Below are 25508 nucleotides of genomic sequence, written 5' to 3' on the forward strand. Positions count from 1 at the left end.
CAGCACTCAGTGTTTACTATCTAGAACTCGAGATTCACGTTAGATTGGTGTTTCTTTCATTGGTCTTATGACCAAGCATTTTTAGGCAAATAGTGTCATGTTTTATATTCTTTCCATATTCTTTGCCCAGATAATGAGTTTGATAATGTAATGCAGTACATGTCAAACTGTGATCGTGTCCCCGCACAACAAGAGGAACGCAGCTCATCCTCAGACACCACAGTCCACACACACACACACACACACACACACACACACACACACACACACACACACACACACACACACACACTATGTGTGTGAACTGATAGAGCTACAGCTGTGCAACTAAACAGTCACTCTAGTGGCTGGAAAACTATACACACACGCACACACACTGGGAACAGTGTGTGTGCGTGTGTGTATAGTTTTCCGTGTGTGAGTGTGTGTGTGTGTGTGAGCGAGCGAGCGATTGTCACAGGTCCTACCGTCCTACCTGTACTTCACGCAGATCAGAGAGCAGAAGGCATTCATCCTAGTGAGCCAGGAGAGGCAGAGGGAGTAGCTTCATGTCGCCAGACTCACGTGGAGAGTCAGAGTGAAACCACCGCAAGACCAGGACGGGGAGGAAGGGCAGCTCAGACAGCATCGGAGAGTTCCTCTCTCTCTCTCCCTCTCTCCCTCTCTCTCTCTAACTCCACCTCTCCAACTTCCCCGTTGTGAATTTTTCCTGACATAAACACACGCTCACACGCACGCATGCAATGACTCACAAGCCAGTTACATAGGGATCGCCACGGTTCTGGGAGTGTTGTGTGGGTCTGTGGTGAAGGAACAGGGGGGAGGGTTTAGGAGAAGGGGAGTGTCCATTGATTACTTTCAGCCAATCACCATGCGGTGGGGGAGGGACCAGTAAGCCACTAGTCTGACCTGAGCTTTGCTCCTCAAGAGGATTAGATTACCCAACACGCCTACACCACCTGTCATCAGACCTCCTGGTGTGTGTGTGTGTGTGTGTGTGTGTGTGCATGTGAGTGTGTGTGTGTGTGTGTGTGTGTGTGTGTGTGTGTGTGTGTGTGTGTGTGTGTGTGTGTGTGTGTGTGTGTGTGTGTGGATCACACACACACACACACACACACACACACACACACTCAGCCCCATGTGTGAGAAGCAAAGTGTGACTCAAAGCACCTGCTAATGGGACCCTCTTAGTGTGTTATTCTTAGTGTGGATTGCTAGCACCGCCCTCCAGCAGACAGGTGGAGGTTCATAGCACCGCCCTCCAGCAGACAGGTGGAGGTTCATAGCACCGCCCTCCAGCAGACAGGTGGAGGTTCATAGCACCGCCCTCCCACAGACAGGTTAAAGATAATGTTTACTTCAATTAAGAAGAGCAATCAGGATTATACAATGCAGATTGTGTTTCAATAATTAATTAATTAATTAATACATTAATAATTAATTAATCCTTACTTTCTGGACACATTATGAACACAAACAGAGCCTAAGGCTTTGTTTTTTGTCTGTGTGTGTGTGTGTGTGTGTCTGTGTGTGTGTGTTTGTGTGTCTGTGTGCTGAACACCTGTATGTTGTTGTATGTATGTTCACCACCATGCAGATGGAGGCATCCCAAAAGCCCCAAGACCCCAGGTTGTTCTTTTGTTGAGCTGTGGCTAAAGAAACCATTATTCAAATACAAGGCCTCTCTCTAGTACTCAGCCTCTCTCACCTGAGGCTTTCTGCTCTTTTACTCATTTATTATCAAAAGAAAACAGTGGGAAGATAAAAGTTACATTTCATTATACAAGATTAATTACAACACAGACCGCGTCTTCTGCGCACTCCTTTACCCAGAGGACAGACAGAGAACCAAACGGCCCTTTTGGACTGAGCCTGCAACAGTCATCCAGTCCAAGCAGAGGTGCCTGCTAACCTGCTATCCTGCCAGCCTACTAGCCTGCTACCCTGCTAGTCTGCTAGTCTGCTAGTGTGTACTGAGGTAATGCAGCCCACTGGATTTCAACAGGAAGCATCCAAATATTTTGTCAAATTAATTACAGAGATTCCCAAAGCAGCATGAGGAACGTGAGAGCGGGAACTGAGTTGTTATGTATCAACTGAACTGGAGAATTAATTAGACTTGCTTAATCAAGAGTTAAAATGTGTAACTAGGGCGATGTTATCTTCCTGTTCGACCCACGAACCAGTACATCCCGTCTGACTGCCCTTAGACTGCCAGGCTCCTCGTCTCTCTCATCTACCATCGCTTCTAATCTCAGCACATTTGCAAATAGAAATAGATTAAAAAGTAAGGGTTAAACATTTCATTAGGCAGGATAAAAATAAATCAATTGATAGTAACGTAGAATTGGCATTCAGTGGCAGGGTGTTCAGAGAGTACTGAATGTGGTTCTATGGAGAACGTCAGTGTGGACCCCACTGGGGTTTGTTGGTGACCACAGGCCGCAGCCAGCGCGAGGTGAAACATGGAGGACATCTTGAGCCGTGTTATCATCACAATAACATTCAGGAAGTTGGCCCTGATAAGATACGGATGTTTCCTTACTTACAAATACAACTTGTGTAGGAACTGTTGTGAGATTAGAAATTTGACGAAATCTAAGGTACTTGTTTGCACTACCAATAACGCATTTTATTTTACTACCCTTGCCTTTTTGCCTACATCTAAAGCCAAAGACCAACACACATGGACGCTACGTTGGCCCTTGGGTCGTGGGTCAACATGGCCGCCATATTGGAGAGGCCAGGACTGTAAACAAATACTAGCCAACGGGGAGCTGAGGTTTTTCTGGATAAAAGCACTCATCATTCACATTGCCCAACTACATCACTGAGTCAATTTAATCAAGGGTTTATGATCTACATGGAGCATAAATAACAAATAGCAAAGAACCACGGGCAGGAATAACAACTGAGAACGATTGAGAAAAAAATGTCATTACATGTCGTTACAGCGCTTTTTATACAGAGCTGCAGCTCCCTGGTTTACTTGTGTTTGATTCCATCCATCCATCCTTTGCTTTGATGGAAGCAGTCCATGCGTAGTCTAGGGTTAGTCTGCCTAAATCTAGTCCGCCCGCTGTGCAGGTGATGTGGTTTAAAGGTCAACCGCACTACAACTGCTCTCCTATAGCGACTCCTCCTGACTACATGCTTTGGTTCTTCGCTTGAAAGACCCTTTAGATAAGTGCATCTGCTGAACAGCCTTTTGGTTTATTTCAATTAATTCACGTTCCCTCCACTGTGGTTTGGAGAAGAGAATAATCAGGAGCTGATAGTAAATGTCCCAGGGAGGTGCGGAGGCGTCTTACCTCCAGTAGACCAGCACAGCCAGCAGCAGGAAGAGGCAGAGCAGGGTCAGGGTGGAGACCACCGCCAGGGGGGCCAGCCACTCCATGCGGGCCAGCCCTCCGCTGGGGCCCCCGGGCCGGGCCTGGTGTGTGGCCAGGCTGGGTCGTTCTGCAGGACCAGCAACACAGGAGAGAGGGGTTAGGAGGTCGAATTCACTCATTTCAACGTCACGAAGCATGCTGAGGCTGAGTTTGAACCAAAGACAGAGTGGTTCAGGGGCATCCTGCTCTGCCTGAACCTGCACACCTGTCCTACTAAAGAGTTACAGGACCAACGCTGCACTATATGGAACAATATCTACTACTGCTCTATGTATCTCCCTTTACAACCTTCGTATAGTCCTTTCTCGGCTGACATTGCCATTTCCCTTTGTTTGATGTGAAGACTGCTTTGACAATGTAAATGTTGCTGTAGGAATAGTATTTATCCACTTTTATTTTACAATTATGACATTATAAACTGCACACAAACATTTCAGTTTTTACTAATATTGACACAGCAGACAAAACGAAAGGTATATGAATAGGAATTATCCCTAAACATCATCATGATAGAACAAGCACACCGCCGCTTGTACGCTATCGAGGATGTCTGTTAGCATCCAGTGTAACCAAGGGCAACGCAGCCTCCCCATGCAACCCCATGCCCCTGTCAGCAGCTAGAAACCCTTCAAAACCCTGAGCACCACTCAACCACCACCACCGTGACCCTCACCCCCACCCTCACCCCCTAACCCACCACCCCCACAACCCCCACTACACCATCCGGTAAACAATGTTCAAAGCAGGCTAGGCCTGATCATGTGTGCTTACTTGCTGCACACCCGGGGCGAATGTAAACCAACACATAGCAACACACAGGGCACTCGGGTAATGTGCAGCAGCAGCAGAGAAACACACATTAGCCTCGCGCTCCACACAAACACTTGAGCGGGCGAGCCACGCCCCCGCACAGAGACAAACACGAGGCTTCCTCGTTATAATGGAGCAGCAATTTGTTCCCCTGCAGCCGCGTCTGGCCTGAGGGGCCAGGGTCCTCTCACACGGTGGGAGAGGAAACAACAAGAGACACCGGAGGGAGAGGCAGCAGAGCGTAGGTAGAGCATGCATGGAGAGAGAGAGAGAGAGAGAGAGAGAGAGAGAGAGAGAGAGAGAGAGAGAGAGAGAGAGAGAGAGAGACAGAGAGAGAGAGAAAGAGAGAGAGGGCAAGGGAGAGGGAGAGAGAGAGAGAGAAAGCGAGAGGGCGAGGGAGAGAGAGAGAGAGAGAGAGAGAGAGAGAGAGAGAGAAGAGAAGAGAAGAGAAGTAAAAGTGAGAGTGACTAAGAGGGTTTTGGATTACGAAGAAGAGATAAAGAAGAGGATCGATGATGAAGATGAATATGATGATGATGGTGATGATGATTATGGTGATGAGTATGATGATTATGATGTTGGTGGTGATGGTGATGATGATTATGGTGATGATGATGATTGTGGTGATGATGATGATTATGACGTTGGTGATGATGATGATGATTATGGTGATGATGATGATTATGGTGGTGATGATGATGATTATGGTGATGGTGATGATGATCATGGTGACGGCGATGATAGACATCGCCATCACTATCTGCTGCCATTGTGGTGAACATGGGCAGCAGAGCAGTCTTAAGAGCTCATTCGTAATGAACGCGATGTGTTCAGCGTGCTAACTATGTCTAACACTGTGCAATCCCCCCTGTGCAATCTTGGTCACCTGAGGGCCTCACAGAGCAGTAGATAAGCAGCAGCATTGGTCACCTGAAGCCTCAGAGCCCTGGAGGACCTCTTGGGACACACTGGAGAACCTTGATGAAGACAGACCGCTAAATAGTCAGGGCTGGTACTTTCTAACGTGTGTGTGTGTGTGTGTGTGTGTGTGTGTGTGTGTGTGTGTGTGTGTGTGTGTGTATGTGTGTATGTGTGTGTGTGTGTGTGTGTGTGTGTGTATGTGTGTGTGTTTGCGTGTGTGTGTGTGTGTGTGTGTGTATGTGTGTGTGTGTGTGTGTGTATATGCGTGTATGTGTGTGTGTGTATGCGTGTCAGTGTGTGTGTATGCGTGTCAGTGTGTGTGTATGCGTGTCAGTGTGTGTATGTGTATGTGTATGTGTGTGTGTGTGTGTGTGTGTGTGTGTGTGTGTGTGTGTGTGTGTGTGTGTGTGTGTGTGTGTGTGTGTGTGCGCGCACCAAACACCGGGGAGCTCACAGCTTGGTCCTATTTGTGACTATGGAGTCATATCGTCAATGGCAACACTTGTGAGCTCTGGAGGTAACTAAAGGCCTGGCCGCAGTAGTTCCTCTTCCATTCCACATCTTAAAGCCAACCTCACCATGAGGCTAATGACTCATATCATGATGACAGAGGAGTGTGCTGCTCTGGGAGAACATGCTCTCTACTTCTACTTGCTTTCAGAGTGGTTCCCTGCAGAGCCAGTGTTCCCATCCTGAGCGTCTGGGCCACAGCACTGGTGGACTGGTTAAGAACCAGTGAGCAGGAGGAGGATGGAGGAGCAGCACAGCCAGGATACAGGGCGTATGGAGAAACAGACCGTCGGTCAAACAAAGGGCATTTCAAATAGGATTGCTCAGCAGTCGACCAAATAAATATCAGATATAGTGGCGGACTGAATGAACCCATTCGTCTTACTAAAATAACAAACTGATCCATCCCTGTCTGAGCTACATTTATGTGAGTGACGACACTGACAGCCAATGAGAATAAGGCCAAATAAATCTACATTTACAAAGTATCTAACCGAAGAAATCCCAGCCCTACTTAAAAGCCACGACCCCAAAACTCACGACTAGCTTGCTAGCTTTAGCAACAGCTAATCTAGCCTTGAGGAAGAATCTGGTGCTGGTCAAATGAGTCCACGGGGGGAGTGGATGCAGGAAGACAGGCAGGTAGGTAGACAGACAGGTAGGTAGACAGACAAGTGGGTACACAGAAAGGGAGGTAGACAGACAGGTTGGTAGACAGACAGGTATTGAATTGAATTGAATTGAATTGAAATGTCTTTAATGTCCCCAGGGGGCAATTTGGTTCACACCAGGTAGCCAACACATACACATTCGCACAAAAACACATAAAAACATGGAATGATAAATAAATAAAAACACATAAATACTGTACTATAATGTACAATGTATAATGTACACTATATATATATAGTGTACATGTGTATATAGGTAGGTAGACAGACAAGTAGGTAGCCATTGCTGTCGAAGCTAAAAAAGATTTCAACAAATTTGACTTATGCTTTAACCAGCTCTACATATGAGGCGTAGCCGGTATGACTTAGGGCTCATGAACGGAAGAGAATGAGACCACTTTCAAAGTGCCCAAGATTTGTCTTACACCAGGACATATTTTGATCCCTTATGTCCGCAAGATGGCCTAGCCCCTAGCTGCTTCTTCAGGACATCCAAGTTCACAGGTAGCGTCTGCTCTTTGACTAAACAGTGAACACACTGAGCTAACTGAGCTCTGTAGTTAAGGTGTTGTATATAATTCATCAGCATGAAGTACAAAAGGCGATCTGGGAATCTCAGCAAGCACACAGCTGTTCCCATCGCCCACAAGCTGTGTTTTATAAACGCTCCATGGTCTTGATGAGCATAGCAGAGAGAAGAGGCAGTGATCTAAACCTAAGTACACCTCCACGCCACGGGGGGCACCCTGGGGACAGCGCTGATGGGGTGGTGTCCCGGTCCCCAGCCCGGTTGGGGAGACCTGCGGGGCAATATGTTGATGTGCTTATTGTCTGTTTTGTGCGTGTATCCTGTACCGACCGGTCGGATTGCCCCCGGCTCACGGCCCCCCTGAAAAACCCTTTGGGCTCGGGAGTCAAACGTAGCCATCTGCTATGCCTCCTGATCTCCCTCCTCCTCCTCCGGACGTCTCCACTGGGGCCCTCTGCTCTGGGATCAACCCCATCCACTGGCCCCTTCAGCCATTAGACCCTCCCTCCCGAGGGCCCCATCCCACAGTCAAGGTGCATTACCACCACATTGGACCACACCGGATCTAAGAGGCATTAAGTTAACACGAAACACTCGAGCGACGCGGTACATTACAGGAGGCTGCAGCGGTCTGAGGGTTCCCAGTGGACGGTCTCCGGCCTACTGTGGGGACCAGGATTTCTCTCTCTAATATCTAGAATCACATTGTAGTGATCGTGAAAGGGAGTAGCGGCGGGCCTCTTACCGGTATGGATGGAGAAGGGCCAGTGGCTCCTGTTCCTGGCCGGGCCAGAGCCCCGCGTGGCCGGCGGGCGGTCATCAGGGAGGGAGTAGTCCGCCGTCTCGGCCCCTGCATCGAACTCCGGGGCCGTTGCCACAACGGCCACTGTTGCGCTTGTAACCGTGGCCTGGTCCTCCACACCGACAGGGGACGCTGTGGCGTCTGAAGAGCCCCAGGACCTCCCTGACCCGCCCGCCGCCCGGTCTTTCTCCTTGGCCGTGGAGGCGGGCGTGGCGCCGGGCGGCTCCGTCACCGCCGCCCCTCTGCCGCCGCCGCCGGCCTGCTCCTCCGCGCCGCCCGCTCGGCCTTTCTTCTCCTTTTTGGGCTCCTTCTCCCCCTCGTCGTCCTCGTCGTCCTCGTCCTCCTTGTCCTCCCCCTCCCTCTCGCCCCTCTCCCCGCCGCCCCCCTGCTCCCCGTCCTCCGCTGCGTCTCCGCTGTCTTTGGTCTGGGCCCCGGCCGCCGCACTGCCGCTCGCGCCGGGGTCCGGGCCACCTCCCGCCTCAGTGTAGGTCCGCAGCGGGCTAGCGTTGGCGCCAGTGCTAGCGGAGGAGGCGGAGGAGGAGGAGGAGGAGGTGGAGGCAGAGGCGTGGCCCCGGGCGGTGCCACCTGCCGGGGTGGCAGGGGCCCGGGTGGGCCACACAGAGCTGGGGAAGGAGGATATGACCCCGCCGCTGAAGCCCAGGCCCGCCAGCAGGGTGCTGGTCACCACCGACGCCACGGTGGCCTGGCTGCCGCTGGACGAGGGCCCGATGCCCGTCGCCATGGAGACGAAGGAGAAGGGCAGCCCCGACGAGGTCCAGGTGGAGGAGCCCGAGGAGATGGGGGCCATGTCGGCAGAGGAGGCCGGGGAGACGGTGGGCTGAGAGGGGGGACAGAGAGAGACCAAGAGAGACTGTGAGAGACCAAGAGAGACAGGGAGAGACCGTGAGAGACAAGGGAGACCGAGAAAGACAAGAGAGACAGAGAGAGACTGTGAGAGACAAGGGAGACCGAGAGAGACAGAGAGAGACCGTGAGAGACAAGGGAGACCGAGAGAGACAAGAGAGACAGAGAGAGACCGAGAGAGACAAGGGAGACCGAGAGAGACAGAGAGAGACCGTGAGAGACAAGGGAGACCGAGAGAGACAAGAGAGACCATGAGAGACCATGAGAGACAGAGAGAGACTAAGATAGACCAAGACAGACAGAGAGAGACTGTGAGAGACGAGAGAGACGAGAGAGACCGAGAAAGACAAGAGAGACAGAGAGAGACCGAGAGAGACAGAGGGAGACCAAGATAGACAGAGAGAAACTGAGAAAGACCGCAAGGGACTGTGAGAGATAAGAGAGACCGAGAGAGACAAGAGAGACCGTGAGAGACTGTGAGGGACAAGAGAGACCGTTAGAGACCAAGAAAGACCGAGAGAAACAGTTAGAGAACAAGAGCGACTGTTAGAGACCAAGAGAGACCGTGAGAGACTGAGAGAGAGACCATGAGAGAGAGAGCTGTGTGAATTTAAAGGGCACATTGACACACAAGTTTAGAATTGATACGTATAATGGAAAATAAAACATTTGAATATGAAATGTCTATTACACATACTAGCTGTTGACCATAACATGTAACTGTTGAACTATGATATTTACAGCCCCAAAATGAACCAGCTCATTATGCTACATGCAGTGCTCTAGACCTTTATCTAGCTGGAAAGGACAGTACAGGAGAAATGCTTCCAATGGTGACAACACATGAAGGACGGAAGAACCCACTGGCCCTCGCCTACCATTCCAGTCTTCACGATCCGGGTGCCCTCGAAGATCCGGGTGGTGTTGGCTGAAGAGAAACACAGCGGGAGACCCAGGGGTACGTGGTTAGGAGCAGCCGCTACTCAATACCGCCATGGGAACTTCTTCAATGTGTTCAAACAAAGCCAAACACTGGCTCTCTAGAAGGCTATACCTGGCCCTGGCTTTTGTGTTTTTAATGGTCCAAGCCCCTGCTGTGTGCCTTTTGAATACTGTGAGTGCATGTGTATTTCTATGTGCGTCTGTGTGTGTGTGTGTGTGTGTGTGTCTGTGTGTGAATTGGATATTTTCGCACTTGTGAAAGTGTGTATGTTTGTGTGTTTGTGTGTGTGTGATAGTGTGTATGTTTGTGTATGTAATGTTGTGTGTGTTTGTGTGTGTGTGTGTGTGTGCGTGTGCGTGTGAGTGAGTGATATTGGGTATATTGGGTATATTGGGATATTGGGTTTGTGTTTGTATGACATAATGTGTATTTTTGTGTGTCTGAGTGTGTGTGAGTGATATTGTGCATGTTTGTGTGTGTGTGTGTGTGTGTGTGTGTGTGTGTGTGTGTGTGTGTGTGTGTACCTCTGAACAGCATGCTTTGGCTGAAGTCGCTGCGCATGTCGTTGGTGCAGACAGACTGGACCCGGAACAGGTAGAGCACGTCAGGAGACACTGGAGAGATGACTGCCTCCTGACACACACACACGCACACGCGCACACGCACACGCACACGCACACACACACACACACACACACACACACACAGCAAATCAGAAATGATTCGCTTGAGCAGCCAATCTCAGTTCCCACCCTGATTGAACTGGTATCCCACAGATGGAGTACATATAAATAAAAAGATGAAATACAAGAACACATATACACATTCTAAAAGCACAAACTCATAGTGTGTTAATAGTGGTGTAGTGTTTACACCACTATTAACAATATTATATCATATTAACATAATCATATATTCCTGCTGTTGGAGGACAGATCAATGTTAGACAAATATTGAAGAACTATAAGTACTATATGAATTTATATATCTTTTTAAAGGTAAATATATGATATTAACAAGTTATAAATATTTAGCTACTCTGAGTATGGTTTCATCTATAAATTCTTCGTTTGTGACAATCCTTCTCACTTTTTAAAACTAGTAAGAGTATGAAGGATCTAAATCCTGCTAGCTGAAACAGAACGTCTCGGGGAGCAGGAAACCAGAACATGAAAGGGGCGGAGCTACACCTTGCTTCCTGTTTTGTTCCTCTGTTTTTTGAGCCACACGATGCAGCTTTCTGGGGAGTATTTAAACTTAAAGTATTTCAGTAGTGGCCAGCTCTCCACTGTGGTGACGTCTTTAGACACTTTGTGGAGGGCCATTAGAGTCCGGGACCTGAGCCTGGTTCCACCAGGCGCCGGGAGGAGAGTCATTCTCCAGCACTGGCTGAGCTCTTGTGCGCCCCACTACAGATCCCGCCTCCAGCCACATGATTGGTCGAAGCAGTGATGAAATTAAAGTGTGCTAAACCCCCCTGTGCACCAAGATTTCAGTTTTCTATCAGACTTGGGATTATAAATCAGATTTGTAGAACTAGAACAAGCTTACCCTACACCCATTACCCACTACCCGTACAGAAATATTAGTCTTCGGCAGCGTGAAATCAGAAAGTCACAAGCAAGCAATCTATCTCGCCCGATCTCTCAGTCTACATTCACCAATCAGCCATCCAGTGGATTTACTGCTGCTCATCTCCGGGGTTCAATTATCTAAACCAATGATTTGTGTTTGGAGACAATTTTTAAAGATAAGGCCTATGTAAATATTATTTTGTATAATATTTGTATTGCCAACGTTCATCGATGAATCAAAAGTGGGAGCGCAGTTCCCTGCTCACAAATATTGTCTGTCTTGCATTTTACCCAGCACCTCCCACGGAGAGGGAGGGCGAGAGTTATCTGTTTCCAAGTAAGCAACACTTGTCTCAGGGGCTGAGAACACGGTAAAGTGAACGTCTCTCCTCACAGCCTCCCGGTCATCGATCCAGGCACACACCCTGAGGTCCGACCGTCATTACAAGACAATCTCCATTTAAATCACGTTGGACTAATGTATCGCACAAGGAGTGTATTGAATGGACTGCTCGATCGCTGTGGATGTGCAGAATATCAGTGTCGGGGGAGTGGTGGTTGAGGAAGGAATGTGCTCTGTTCCTAGTAGGTTAAGAATTCTTTAAGGAGCCAGTGAGCCCACTGGTTCAGCTGGAATTTGAACACTATGAGATTTAAAATGTGTTGTGGGTTGAGAGTTTTAGGAAAGAGGGGGGGCCTTATCCCCATGGTTACGACCCATGCCAACTTTCTAAAACTTAGTACCGTTCTTGTGTACAGGCATTTTAATAAGTGATGTTGTATATGAAATGCACACATTGTTGCTCAGACGGAGCTTCACCATCCACACACACCGTGGCGTTATAATACTATAAATGTTAGGAAAAGCCCAACTTTCTCTTGGACAACGCAGTCCAACGCTGCCCAGACAGAGTTCCACACGTCCACACACACCGGGCTGCGGTCGTGAAGTCTGGGTGCCTCGTAAAAGGCACTCAGACGTCACAAACAGAACGCCACCTGTGTTCAGCAGATTGGAACGGACACATTGTGTTTTAGGGAGAATAGAAAAAACATATTTTCTCTAATTTGGGGACTAATTTCAGTTACTGGGATAAAATGGCATAGATTACGATGTTGAAGACAAATTATTATTCAAAACAAAAACAAAAATGTTTTTTGGTTCACTGGCTCTTTACGGGAATGTAGGAAGAGAAAGCTTCATCAGCATTCAAACAGCGATGTTGAACTAACCCGAACCCTAACCCTGAACACCGTGGCCAGTCAGGTAAATACAGACAGCTCTCACAAACTCAAATGTTTGGATTTGGTTGCAGAAGTTGAAAGTTGTGCAACTTCTCTTTGATTCACAGGAGATGAGGTTAGTGTTTCTCTGCCCCGGGCCTTGTGAATTGTGTCGTTATATTCCAGAACCTCTTTTGATTTGATCGTCAGTCCCACGAGAGGACGGGTTGGAATATGCGCAGGAATAAAAGCGCTGATGAAAGCAGAAAAAAACGCAAGGAGGAAAGTAGAAAAAACAAGAAAGAAAGAAAGAAGGAAAGAGGTGGATGGAGGAAAAAGTTTGAGAGTGTGTGTCCATGCATGTCGGTGCACGTGTCTGTGTGTGTGTGTGTCTGTGTGTGTGTGTGTGTGTGTGGGGGGGAGTGTGTGTATGAGCGTGCATGTACGTGGGAGGGAAGTTCTTCCCCTGTCCCAAGGTCATGGGAACAGTCTGGCTCCCCTGCAGCTCTCAAGCAGACCCATTAGTATGCTGCTGCTGGCTGGAGGTGGCTGCTCCTCACCTCCTCCTCACCTCCTCCTCACCTCCTCATCCCAGTCCCCTCCCTGTAAGGAGCTGGAGATGGCCCCTCCTCACCTCCTCCTCACCTCCTCATCCCAGTCCCCTCCCTGTAAGGAGCTGGAGATGGCCCCTCCTCACCTCCTCCTCACCTCGTCCTCCTCCCAGTCCCCTCCCTGTAAGGAGCTGGAGGTGGCACCTCCTCCTCCCCTCCTCATCGCATTCCCATCCCTGTAAGGAGCTGGAGGTGGCTCCTCCTCCTCACCTCTTCCTCTCCTCCTCATCCCAGTCGCTCCCTGTAAGGAGCTGGAGCTGGCTCCTCCTCTCCTCCTCCTCCTCCCAGTCCCCTGCCTGTAAGGAACTGGAGGTGGCTCTTCCTCACCTCCTCCTCCCAGTCCCCTGCCTGTAAGGAGCTGGAGCTGGCTCCTCCTCTCCTCCTCCTCCCAGTCCCCTGCCTGTAAGGAGCTGGAGGTGGCTCTTCCTCACCTCCTCCTCACCTCGTCCTCCTCCCAGTCCCCTCCCTGTAAGGAGCTGGAGGTGGCACCTCCTCCTCTCCTCCTAGATGATCCTGGTCACCCCCTGCACTCAGAGTTCATACTGCTTCCGTCTGACCAATAGATACAAGAACTCCAAGAGTTTTTTTAACTAGTACTATCTATTGTTTTACGTAGCTTTTTACTGTATCATGTTTCTATGTTATGTTATTTATTATGTCCACTGTTTGGTGAGTTTTCATGTCTATGTATGTATGAATTGTGTGTTTTCTCTCTGCTGGCTGCACAACAAATTGCCCCATTTGGGATAATAAAGACACCCTGAACCTCCTCCTCTCCTCCTGCTCGCCTCCTCCTGCCAGTCCTCTGGCTCCGATGAGCTAGTCTGCTCAGTTGAAGACACTGTACTACCATAAGGACGAACAATACATACGATAGGAAGGCCCTAATCTGAATCCCGGGAGGACAGTTGGTGTCAGAAAATACGGGATCGTGGTACAAATGAAAACCAAGGTATAAAGCCAGAGAAGGTTAAAATATGAAATATGAGGGGAAGCTATGTAAGTGTAAATGCAAAATGTAACCATCACAGACAGTTGATGTAGACCTTTATATTGTGTGTGTCTCTGTGTCAAGTCCAAGATATGTTCTGTTGAGTTGTATTGGCTTAAGGTTGTGTCTTCATCTTAAGTATACTCCTCGAGTATATGGTCTGGTTTCGCTGTAGGTTACAGAAAATACCTGTGTGTGTGTGTGTGTGTGTGTGTGCGTGAATGCGTGCGCGCGTGTGTGTGTGTGTGTCTGCGTGAATACGTGTGTATAAGTGTGCTTCATGCATGTGTGTGTGTCCGTGTTCATGCCTGTGAGTGTGTGTGTGTGTGTGTGTGTGTGTGTGTGCGTCATGTAAATGTGTGTGTGTGTGTGTGTGTGTGTGCGTCCTGCATCCTGTGGTGTGTGTGGGGTCTCACCAGCTTGTGCCGGGCGTCGGTGAGGTGTGTCTCCTCGTAGCTGTCGTCGTGGGCCGTCCAGCTGTAGGACACCAGGAAGTGCAGGATGGGGGGGTGGTAGGTGGCCTCGGGCCGCGCCCAGCGCACCACCAGGGCGCTGGAGTTCAGGTGGCGCACCTTCATGTTGATGGGCGCGCTGCTGCACACTGTGGGAGAGACATCGTTACACCACCCGTACTCTACACCGCCCGTACTCTACACCACCACCACCCGTACTCTACACCACCACCACCCGTACTCTACACCACCCGTACTCTACACCACCACCACCACCCGTACTCTACACCACCTTCATGTTGATGGGCGCGCTGCTGCACACTGTGGGAGAGGCACCGTTATGCCACCCTTAAGCCCAACACACACCGGTGGCGTACGGCGCGCGTCAAAACAACCGCCCCCGTTAATTCCAATGGAGTACCCCACATCGGCGTGCCGCCCCGCAATCCTCCACGCCACTGTCCTATTGCAGTGTCGCCGCCCCTTGAAAAAGCGCTTTTTTAAAGCTGTATCGTACATTCCGACTTGATACAAGGTAACAGTTCTTTTAAAGCTGTGTCAAACATTCCGGCTTGATACAAGGTCCTGTAAATATGGAGATTGTTGATGCAGTAGATGAATAATTCCACAATGCAATTGTGGATTGAGCATTGACATTAAATAAAGTGATTAAACTGTAAACAAAGTGCCAGACAGTACAAAAAGTAACTATGAATTAATGTGAGCAAAAAGCACAAAGAGAGGATCATAGGCATCAGACCCATATATGTAGTCAGAAAACAACTGGTATAACGTTATAGCAGCCTACCAACTATGTTGGTTGATCTGCTGCTTTCAAAACACAATCTCAACGGCACTGCAGCGCGACACTTCCTATTGGTTCTAGGGGCGGCATTTGACGCACGTAAAATGCGCACCGCGGCACTGGTGTGTGTTGGGCTTGAAACTACACCACCCTTACACACAAGCCATTTGAATAGTAAATGGTAGATGGACTGCATTTACACTGCTCTTCTTGCCCTTGCTCAGGGACACCTCAAGTGATCAGACGCTAGGATGAGCCAGGGATCGAACCAACAACCTTCTGGTTTCCCGCCAACCCACTCTACCGCCTGAGCCACATGCCGCCCAAGTGCAGTGTGCAGTACAAAGAAAAGCACAGAGATTCAACCTTAAACTAAGGACTATTCAAAGATACAAGCAGGAGAAATGATGAGTACAAGTATATGACAATAAATATAATAGAGCGGGCTACACTCTTAATGAGCAGGGAGGAAAGAGAGAGAGAGCGAGAAAGAGAAAGACAGAGAAAGAGAGATCATTGATTGAGGATATAAAGCAGCAAGGCTTACGATGCCAATATATTCTGAACTATAATAACCAACAGCAGAGCAGGATCGGAGGACAAATGATGCACGGACAGACAGAGAGCCAGATACAGAGAGAACAGACAGACAGCGAGACAGACAGAGAAGGAGATACAGAGAGAACAGACAGACAGAGAGAAGGAGAGAGAGATAGACAGAGAGACAGACACAGAGAGAGAGATAGAGACAAGAGACAGATGGATGGATAGACAAACAGACAGCAAGCGAGGTAGAGAGAGAACCGACAGACAGAGAGACAGACAGACGGAGAGCTAGGTAGAGAGAGAGAACATAGGAGAGGAGCTGGCCGAGCAGAGTTTGACCCTAATGGTCTATTAATATTACTGAGAGACAGAATGAGTCACCAGCACCCTTCACACGCATAAACACACACGTTACAACCCCATGGGCACATGCACTCACACATGAAGACACACACACACACACACACACGCACTCACGCACTAGGGCTGCAACGATTCGTCGACGTTGTCGACAAAAATCGATAATAGAAATTGTCGACAATGAATTCCATTGTCGACAATTGTCGCCAGACGTGTTTTTCCAACGGAGTGAGGCATCTCACTTCATTACAATCTCTGCCGAGAGTCGCATATGCGCGATAGCGTCTCTGCCGAGTTAAGTAGTAAAGTTTGGGAGCATTTTAGCCTGGATACGGCGAATAAAAAAGATTACTTTCAAGGTTTGCAAAGCAGACCTTGCGTATCACGGCAGCACCTCGGTGATGCAACATTTAAAGAGAAAGCACGTCGGACAGTTGATCGAAACAGAGTCTGACTCGCCTCGGTAAGATTAAAGTAACATTAAAGCCAATACGTTTTGTTTTCCAAATAAAATTATTATCTCAGTGGATAACCGCGCCCGCGGTGTGGAAACCGTGTGCTTAAATCCTTCCCAGCGCTTCATCCGAGCAGTGCTTGTATTAACGCCGTTTAAAACAACGGCGTTAGGTAATGCCGTTATTTTTTCAGTAACGGGGTAATCTAACCAATTCATTTTTCCGTCGTTACAACGCCGTTACTGTTACTGACTGTTTAATGCGGTGCGTTACTATGAATTGATTGAATAAACGGTGTAATCCGAAAGCACCCCTGGCTGCACACACAAACTGCTAGTGAGGAGACCGGGTTTAACAAAGAGATAAGCGATTATGATTGGCTAAGGCAGAGTCGTGTTTCATGGTAGCCAATTGGAGCCAATGTTTTTACACACAAGCCAGGATAGCCAGGATACGCGTGCCACCCACCCACACCACCATACACACACACACACACACACACACACACACACACACACACACACACACACACACACACACACACACACACACACACACACACACACACACACACACACACACACACCACACAGAGTCGAAGAAGCAGCAGAGATGGCGAGTCCGGAGCAATCCGATGAAAAGTTGGCATTTTCAAGGTGGGGATATAAGCACTACTTTAAATTCATTGAGGTCAAAGGCAAGAATGTGCATGTAAAGTGAACATTATGTCCAGGAGCAAAGACTTTGTCGACATCCGTTGTAAGCAACTCTAATTTAATGAAGCATCCCACAACGACACGCATCTACAAAGCTACTTTTTTTTTTTTACAGTAACGCAAATAATTACTTTCCCTGGTAACTAGTTACTTTTATTATAGAGTAATTCAGTTACTAACTCAATTATATATATATTGAATAAAAGATGCATTTTTCATTGAAGTACCCATATTTCTTGTGTTTATTATCATTTGCCACATAATTAAAGCAACCTCATGCAAAATTTAAGAACATTTTTATAATTATCAGATTAGTCGACTAATCGTTTCAATAGTCGGTGACTAGTCGACTATTAAAATAGTCGTTAGTTGCAGCCCTAGCACGCACATGAAGATACTGAAACATGCACACGCACCCACAAATGCAGACGCACACACGTACACACGCATACACACACGCACACGCGCACGCACAAACACACACGCATGCGCACACACACACACACATGAAGATATACATATGTACACACGCACACGCACAAAGAAATGCAGACACACACACGTACACACACGCACGCACATGAAGAAACACACACACAAACACACACACACACACACACACTTTCACACACACACACACACACACACACACACACACACACACACACACACACACACACACGCACACGCACACGCACGCACACGCACACACGCACACGCACACGCACACACATACCGATACACACGCAGACACACACACACACACACACACACACACAGATTCTCAAACACACAGCAATGCATAACACAGATGCCCTCACCCACTAATAACAAACATAGCTTAGCCCACACAGGGACACCTAGACCTAGGCGTATACAAGCAATATCAATACACACATGACTTTTACAAACATGAAACACAAATAAGTGATGTAAATGTATTCCGATTTTTCCAGCCGTGTTTACTCTGCCAGATGCTGAATGCTGTCCACAGCCACTAGATGTCTCTGTTCCCCCAGCTAGGCTACTACTACGCCTTACTGGCAAAGTCCTGATTAGCCTGTGGTGATCCTATTATATATGAGCTTCTGCATAAAATACTTCCTTCTCTTGACACCCAAGCTATAACACAGGCACCCAACTCATGTCGATTTCACCCAGTAATTGGAAGATGTGTTTATGGACCGGCTATCAAATCAAGCAGAACATTTCTTTCAGCTGTTTGGCTATGTTATGACCTGGTCATCTTATCTGAAATACGAGAAACAGTGTGAAGTACGCTAAGCTAAATATTTGACTAATTTCTTTAACACCATGGAGAGAAAGAGGCCCCACTGAGACGCTCTTCATCATAAAGGGGGAGGCGTGTGCGTGGTGAGACTGAGGGGAAGGCATGGAGGACGTGGAAATAGCATGACTAAGAATAGAGTGCATGTGCGAACTGGAACATAATTCATTAGCTTGCTCTCATAAAGAGCTGAGATAAACTTCTCTCTAGTCGGCAGGGAAGTGAAGGATTCAGCTCAACGTTACTAATGCTATCAGTCACATACACACATGCACACACCCCGCCCAACACACGCACACACACCCCAACGCACACACAGACACACACATAGACTAGTGAAAGTACATAGAAGAAAACAAAGGAGACGCCGATGTACGGAGAGGGTTAGAACACTAAGATGTGTTCTGTAGATGAACTGTTGGTGCTGTTATGCTGCTAACGCAGAATCAAGCTTGGCTCCACTTATCACTGGGACTACACGTGTGTGTGTGTGTGTGTATGTGTGTGTGTGTCTGTGTGTGTGTGTCTGTGTGTGTGTGTGTGTGTGTGTGTGTGCGCCAAACAAACCATATCTCTTTGCCACACCAAACCAACCATATCTCTTTACCACAACAAACCAACCATATCTCTTTACAACACAAAACCATATTTCTTTGCCACACTAAACCAACCATATCTCTTTACCACACCAAACCAACAATATCTCTTTACAACACAAAACCATATCTCTTTGCCACACCAAAACAAACAAAACTATCGATAATAGCAAGAAAAGAGCATCCTTGTGTGTGTGTGTGTGTGTGTATGTGTGTGTGAGAGAATGAGAGAATTTGTGTGTGTGTGTCTGTGCGTGTGTGTGTGTGCGCACACACACACACACACACACACACACACACACACACACACACACACACACACACACACACACACACACACACACACACACACACACACACACACACCCTCCACCAGGGACAGGAGGAGCTGCGGTGAGTGATGGAGTGCGGAGGCTCATCACACAGGCCTGAACACTTGGGAAACGTGTGACACAGGTGGAGGACAGGTGGGAACAGCTTCTCACATCTATCTCTCCTCCACTCCCCTCCCTCACTGTCTCTCCTCCTCTGTCTCTCCTCCACTCCCCCCCCCCTCACAGTCTCTCCTCCCCTCTCTCACCTCCAGTCCCTCCCAGTCTCTCCTCCTCTGTCTCTCCTCCACTCCCCCCCCTCACAGTCTCTCCTCCCCTCTCTCACCTCCAGTCCCTCCCAGTCTCTCCTCCTCTGTCTCTCCTACACTCCCCCCCCCTCACAGTCTCTCCTCCCCTCTCTCACCTCCAGTCCCTCCCAGTCTCTCCTCCTCTCTCTCTCCTCTACTCCCCTCCCTCACAGTCTCTCCTCCTCTCTCTCTCCTCTACTCCCCTCCCTCACAGTCTCTCCTCCTGTCTCTCCTCCAGTCCCTCCCAGTCTCTCCTCCTCTCTCTCTCCTCTACTCCCCTCCCTCACAGTCTCTCCTCCTCTCTCTCTCCTCCTTTCCCTCCCAGTCTCTCCTCCTCTCTCTCTCCTCCAGTCCCCTCCCTCACAGTCCCTCCACCTCCCAGTCTCTCCTCTCAGTCTCCTGGTGTCTCGCTCCCCTCTGCACTGGTGGAGCTCTGAGAGGCCACTCTGAGGCCTGCAGCATGGAGCTGGGCCTTGATCGATGACCAGGGCTAGATTACAATGGGTTCAGCCTCTGGAAGAGGACCATGGTGTGTGTGTGTGTGTGTGTGTGTGTGTGTGTGTGTGTGTGTGTGTGTGTGTGTGTGTATGTGTCTGTTTATGTGTGTGTGTGTGTGTGTGTCTGTTTTTTTGTTTGTTGTGTGTGTGTGTGTGTGTGTGTGTGTGTGTGTGTTTATGTTTGTATGTATGTATGTATGTATGTATGTATGTATGTTACAGTATGTATGTGCATGTATGTGTGTGTGTGTGTGTGTGTGTGTGTGTGTGTGTGTATGTGTGTGTGTTTGTGTGTGTATCTTAACTCTTAACTTAAAGGTCATTGGTTAAGATTTCCGTCTGATTCCTCCTCCTCTCATGTCGTGTTCCTCTACCTACGGTCTGACATCCAGAGTGTCTGACCGGTTTTGACCAGTTCTGGTCCCATGGTCTCTCCCCTTCATTCTGTGGTCTTTAGTTTGGTGTCACATCCTGACCTCACAGGTACATAATGATAATGATGAACTAGATATAACATGGGAGACAACATCCAGGACACCTTTTGCAGCTCATGTAAATACCTCATACAACGGGAACATCAATGGAATATTAAAACATGTCTAATATTTACAACGGAAAGTTATCGGTTCAATATGCAAAAATAAATCAAGGATTTAAATGATAAATAACGGGAAATTGTAAACCATAGTACCATAGTAAACATTAAAAAGATTGCTAAATACAAAATAAATAAATGATGGGCCTGAAGAACATACATTGACCACTAATAGAGCAGACCGTATTATCTCATTTTGATTGGTCAGATAAGGCGACAGGATGCTATGATTTGGTCTCAGCCCCTATGAGCTCACTCTGCTCTCACAGACCACACACACGCTCCATCAACAACACAATAAAGAAATGCTGTTTTCTCCCCTTGCTGCTTCCAGTGCGGGTCCAATTATGAATCATTCTCTATGTATGTGTCAATATTTTTGATTAAATTCAAGTCCTTTTTCAAAATAAGATTTCCATTCAGATTTCCGCAATTATTTATGATTATATCCGAGCCATTGTTGTCAAGCTTAACAGAGTGACATTGAACAAAGAGAGAGAGAGAAAACCACAATAACAACAGAGCAGAGCTTCCTATTCTTCTGCTCTGCAGAAGAATGTCTTGTCTGATTTGAGGTCAGTGTGACAAGCCGCCCGCTTCACTGCGGCGTGGCCGGGCCTGAGGTCAGGGCTGCAGAGACACATCTCTGTGGAGGATTCAGGCAACGCCATGAGGATGTCAATCATGCCAATGAGAATGAGTGGAGCTGAACTAGTTACTGGTGGAGGGATGGATTTGGAGAGGGGGGGCAGGCACATGGGCAGAGAGAACATGAAATGAATGCATATTTTATATATATAATATACATCTATATTTATATTGTTTCTATATCATATCTCAATGTCAGGAGGAGATATATCTATATATATATATCTATATATTCTCCATCTCATAGGTGTTGCAAAAACAGCTTCTCAAGGACATACTGCATCACATGTGAAATGTTTCCTCTGTGCATGGGCTGTGTGTGTGTACCGTATGTGTGTGTGTGTGTGTGTGTGTGTGTGTGTGTGTGTGTGTGTGTGTGTGTGTGTGTGTGTGTGTGTGTGTGTGTGTGTGTGTGTGTGTGCGTGTCAGCTAGCATCTGTGCCGTGTCAACTGTCCTTGCAGGGCATTTCCCCGCCCCGCTCAACCCACTTCCATATGGTAGATGAGACACACACACGTACACACACAACCAAACACATTCACACAGTCACAACAACAACACACACACACACACAAAAACAGTCACAAATATATCCACACAACAAGCTGTACCCATAGACTGACCAACCGACACACAAACACCATGCGAACATCAACGCAAGCATAGAAATAAACAACACACACACACACACACACACACAGACACACACACTCCACAGTAGTGTTGTGTGAGCGGTAATGAGGTGGAAGCAAGATGATGTCTGGTGTGCCTCCAAACGCCTTATGCTAAGGGAGTTGTGCTCCCCTGCTCACTGGCAACATGACCACACACACACACACACGCACACACATATTTTTCTATTAGCCAGGTAGTTGGGGGATACTGCCGCCCAGTGTGAAGGATATTCACCAGTGGCGTTGCTCGCTGGAGAATGACAGGCTGAGTGAGTGAGAGGATGGGTTCAAGAAAACAGTGAAGCTACTTATTTGATGAGAACAAGTCTGATACATTGTTTCTAGGGTTAAGATCCTGGTTCCAGTGCTGACTTAAATGCACCCATATGGATCCGCTATGGGTCAATCATGTGCTAACGCATCCTTACTTGTTATTGTCACATTTGGTTTAGCAGGTCAAGTCAAACATTCAGGTTACACCCCCAAATAAAATCTGTAGTGAGTAGGAAGAGTGCTGAACAGGAGTGCCTACACTTAGAACAGGGTGGACCAGAACCAGGCTAGTAGGCCTTTATGTTGACAGTGGGCAGGCACTGAGTTTGGCTGTTTGGATTTCAAAATAAAAGCCATAGGGTCAACATATATCACAAATTATATCAAGAGCTTTGCTCTGAGAAGATTCAAGGATCTTATTTAAGAAACAAAGCTAGAGAAAGTCTGCTCCTCCTCATGGGTTCAGTATGTTCATTTAAAGGTTTTAATTTAAAGTGAAACCTACAAAACTAATATACATTCTGATCATCATCTGGGGTTCAGTAATACTCAGTACACTCACAGAAATCAACTCAGATCTCGTCTTTTTGTCCTTTTTATCCAATAAAATATCTAAATCGTAGGTTTTTCAAAATAAATATGGGTTTTCTGTTTAGGTTTACAGTAAACCTCGTTTTAGCAGGGAACTTCTCCCTACGACCTTCACTAAATGTTATCCTCAACCAGGGACGTGCACAGGGGGGTTGCTCAGGTTGCCCGGGCAACTGCCCATATGCCCTCCTCGACTCACGTTGCCCTTCGAGGAAAAAAAAATAATAATAATTTTAAATCGTACTATGGTTGCAGAATTTCATCTAGGCCTAGATAAAAAAAAAAAATCGCCACTTGAAACATTTCAGAAAGTAAACGTAGCCTCATTCACTTCCATTCGGGCACCGAGAGTGAAAGTCAGTAGGGGGAGGGCGAACTCTGTTTACATAGCTGCAGCGCTGCACGCGACCGGCACCTGAGCCTGCATGATGTTGCCTGCCTAGTGCCGAGACTAAAGAGACTGTCACCGTTGTCTTGTGAGACGACTGCCTTGACGTTGTCGGAAAAGGTGAGTTTGAGATGTATAACAAACAAACAATCATCATCAAGTTTTATGAAATTAATTAAAATCTTCATAAATCCAGGCTCAGTTTGCCACGTAACGTTAAGCCTAAATAATCAGACAGCTAGCTAGCTTGCAGACAAGCAGCCCGTTATCACATAGGCTACTCATTTTTTGGTAGGCAAACTAAGCTACATGTCTGCTGATAGTTAGTTTAGATAGGTAGTTTCTAACATTTCATTTTAGCAAGAAGAATGAATGATGGACGTAATGCATCACATGAATTCTTTCATTAAAAATGGTTAAATGGTGAAGCCAAAATGCCCACTGAAAAGAGGCGGATTCAGGAGAGAGAGAGACAACTCAAGGAGGCAGCAAAGGGGAGCACATCACTGCAGGGTTGGCTACGAAAAAGCCAACCAGCAGGTGAGACAGAGACTTTGCATTGTGATAAAGATGACACTGTGTAGGCTAATTGATTAATTAATTAGACTCATATTTTAGCCTACTAATGGCAATTTTTCCTAATTACATTACATTTAAGATGAGGAGCACCCACAAGCCTCCAGACACGAGAAAAATGTGGACCAGGAGGCAAGTGCTGATCACCAAATATGAGATGAGAGGACCATGCTAGAAAGTACAGGGTTAAGGAGCCACATGTTAAATAATTGTAATCTAAAAAAAAAACATAGGCTATTTTAGAGATCCTTTCAAAGAGCTTGCCTGAGCAGAACAGCTTCCTGTGGGCGTTTAAATAATAATGATAATGGTATGATAATGGTAATCATGTTATGTTCTTCTTCTTCAAGTCATGTTTTTCTGCGTTATCATTAGTAGTAGTTAGGGTGATTGAGTGCTGTATTTCAGTGTTTTACTTATTTGTATTAATATATTAATAAAGACCCTGTTATTTGTGTTGTTTTTTTTGGGGGGGGGGGGGGGGGGGGTTGCCCTTTTTTCAGGTCAGAGCAACTGCCCCTCAAAATTCCTGTGCACATCCCTGTCCTCAACGGTTTCTCAAACAGAAAGAGGTCCATAGGACCGGGCGTTAAACCTGACATCACGCACTCTCGCTCAGGATTAACTAAGACCACCAGTGCCCTGGAAAGGGTTTCATCCAGAAGAGGCAGACCCTTCATTTGAACAGAGAATCTAACAACCTAAAAACTACATCTGAGTCAACCGGAACATCAACATGTTCACCACCGCTCTGTTAGCCTGAGGAGCCGGTTGGAACTGGAATAAGGGGGTTACTGCACCCTTCAAGGTGACACAATATGCAACCCTAGAAAGTGAACCCTGACCTTTGGAGGCCTCGGTCCCATAGGAGTCACCGCCGCCGCCGCCACCACCGCCCCCTGTCAGGTCTGGCAGCCAGGCGTCCTTCACGGCCGACTTGAAGATGTGGCGGTGGTCCAGGCTCTGGAGGGGTCTGAAGTTGCTCCGCAGGTACTCCACCGACTTGACGTGGTCCTGCTGCTCCGTGGTGAAGATGGAGTAGAAGGCCTCCAGCTGAGGAGAACAGAGGAGGAGGAAGAGGAAGAGGAGGAGGAGGAGGAGGAGGAAGGAAGGACCACATTAAAGTAGCGCTCACTGTAATGCAGCGATGGTCACATTTCTCTTGACAGCACACACACGTTGATATCCTACCCCACATATTCATTTTCATTCATCATTTCCTCCGGTCCCCCCTGCATTATATCAGTGTGAGGTTGGCCTTGCACCCATCATAGCAAAACTAATTTATTTACTGTGGAAAACACAGGGAATGGGTACCCTTGGGTACTCTTCATCGCCCACTCAAGACGATTTAAAACAAAGTTCCTGGGTAAATTACCGGGATAACCTTTCACGCACCACTTGTGATTTTCACTATTTAACCGTGTAGCCAAGTTCTGGAACATCGCCGTCTTGAGCACTTTCACACATGGCACGGCAATTACGGAGTAGATGGGCCAGGGACAGTCTAGCAGATAATGCAACACTTATGAATACCAGCCACCTTGAAACCTGCAGACTGAGAGGGGCGTCCTTTTTTTGGAATC

The 25508-nt window shown here is 47.6% G+C and overlaps 1 protein-coding gene across 1 annotated transcript in view; it reads right to left on the reverse strand.

Annotated features, from left to right (window-relative positions):
* The window catches only part of LOC311339370 (receptor-type tyrosine-protein phosphatase gamma-like), a gene marked incomplete at its 5' end in the record, with an annotated part of 182673 nt that overhangs the window by 22978 nt on the left and 134187 nt on the right, over positions 1 to 25508 (reverse strand). The window contains 8 exons of the mRNA XM_084464745.1: positions 476 to 514; positions 3312 to 3459; positions 7579 to 7683; positions 8002 to 8473; positions 9378 to 9427; positions 9967 to 10075; positions 14259 to 14443; positions 24768 to 24975. Of these exons, the coding sequence (XP_084320871.1) occupies positions 476 to 514; positions 3312 to 3459; positions 7579 to 7683; positions 8002 to 8473; positions 9378 to 9427; positions 9967 to 10075; positions 14259 to 14443; positions 24768 to 24975 (1316 nt within the window). The remainder of the gene's footprint in view (positions 1 to 475; positions 515 to 3311; positions 3460 to 7578; positions 7684 to 8001; positions 8474 to 9377; positions 9428 to 9966; positions 10076 to 14258; positions 14444 to 24767; positions 24976 to 25508) is intronic.

This window comes from Micromesistius poutassou, assembly GCF_964030765.1.
Source record: "Micromesistius poutassou genome assembly, chromosome: 2".
In the NCBI taxonomy this organism is placed as follows: domain Eukaryota; kingdom Metazoa; phylum Chordata; class Actinopteri; order Gadiformes; family Gadidae; genus Micromesistius; species Micromesistius poutassou.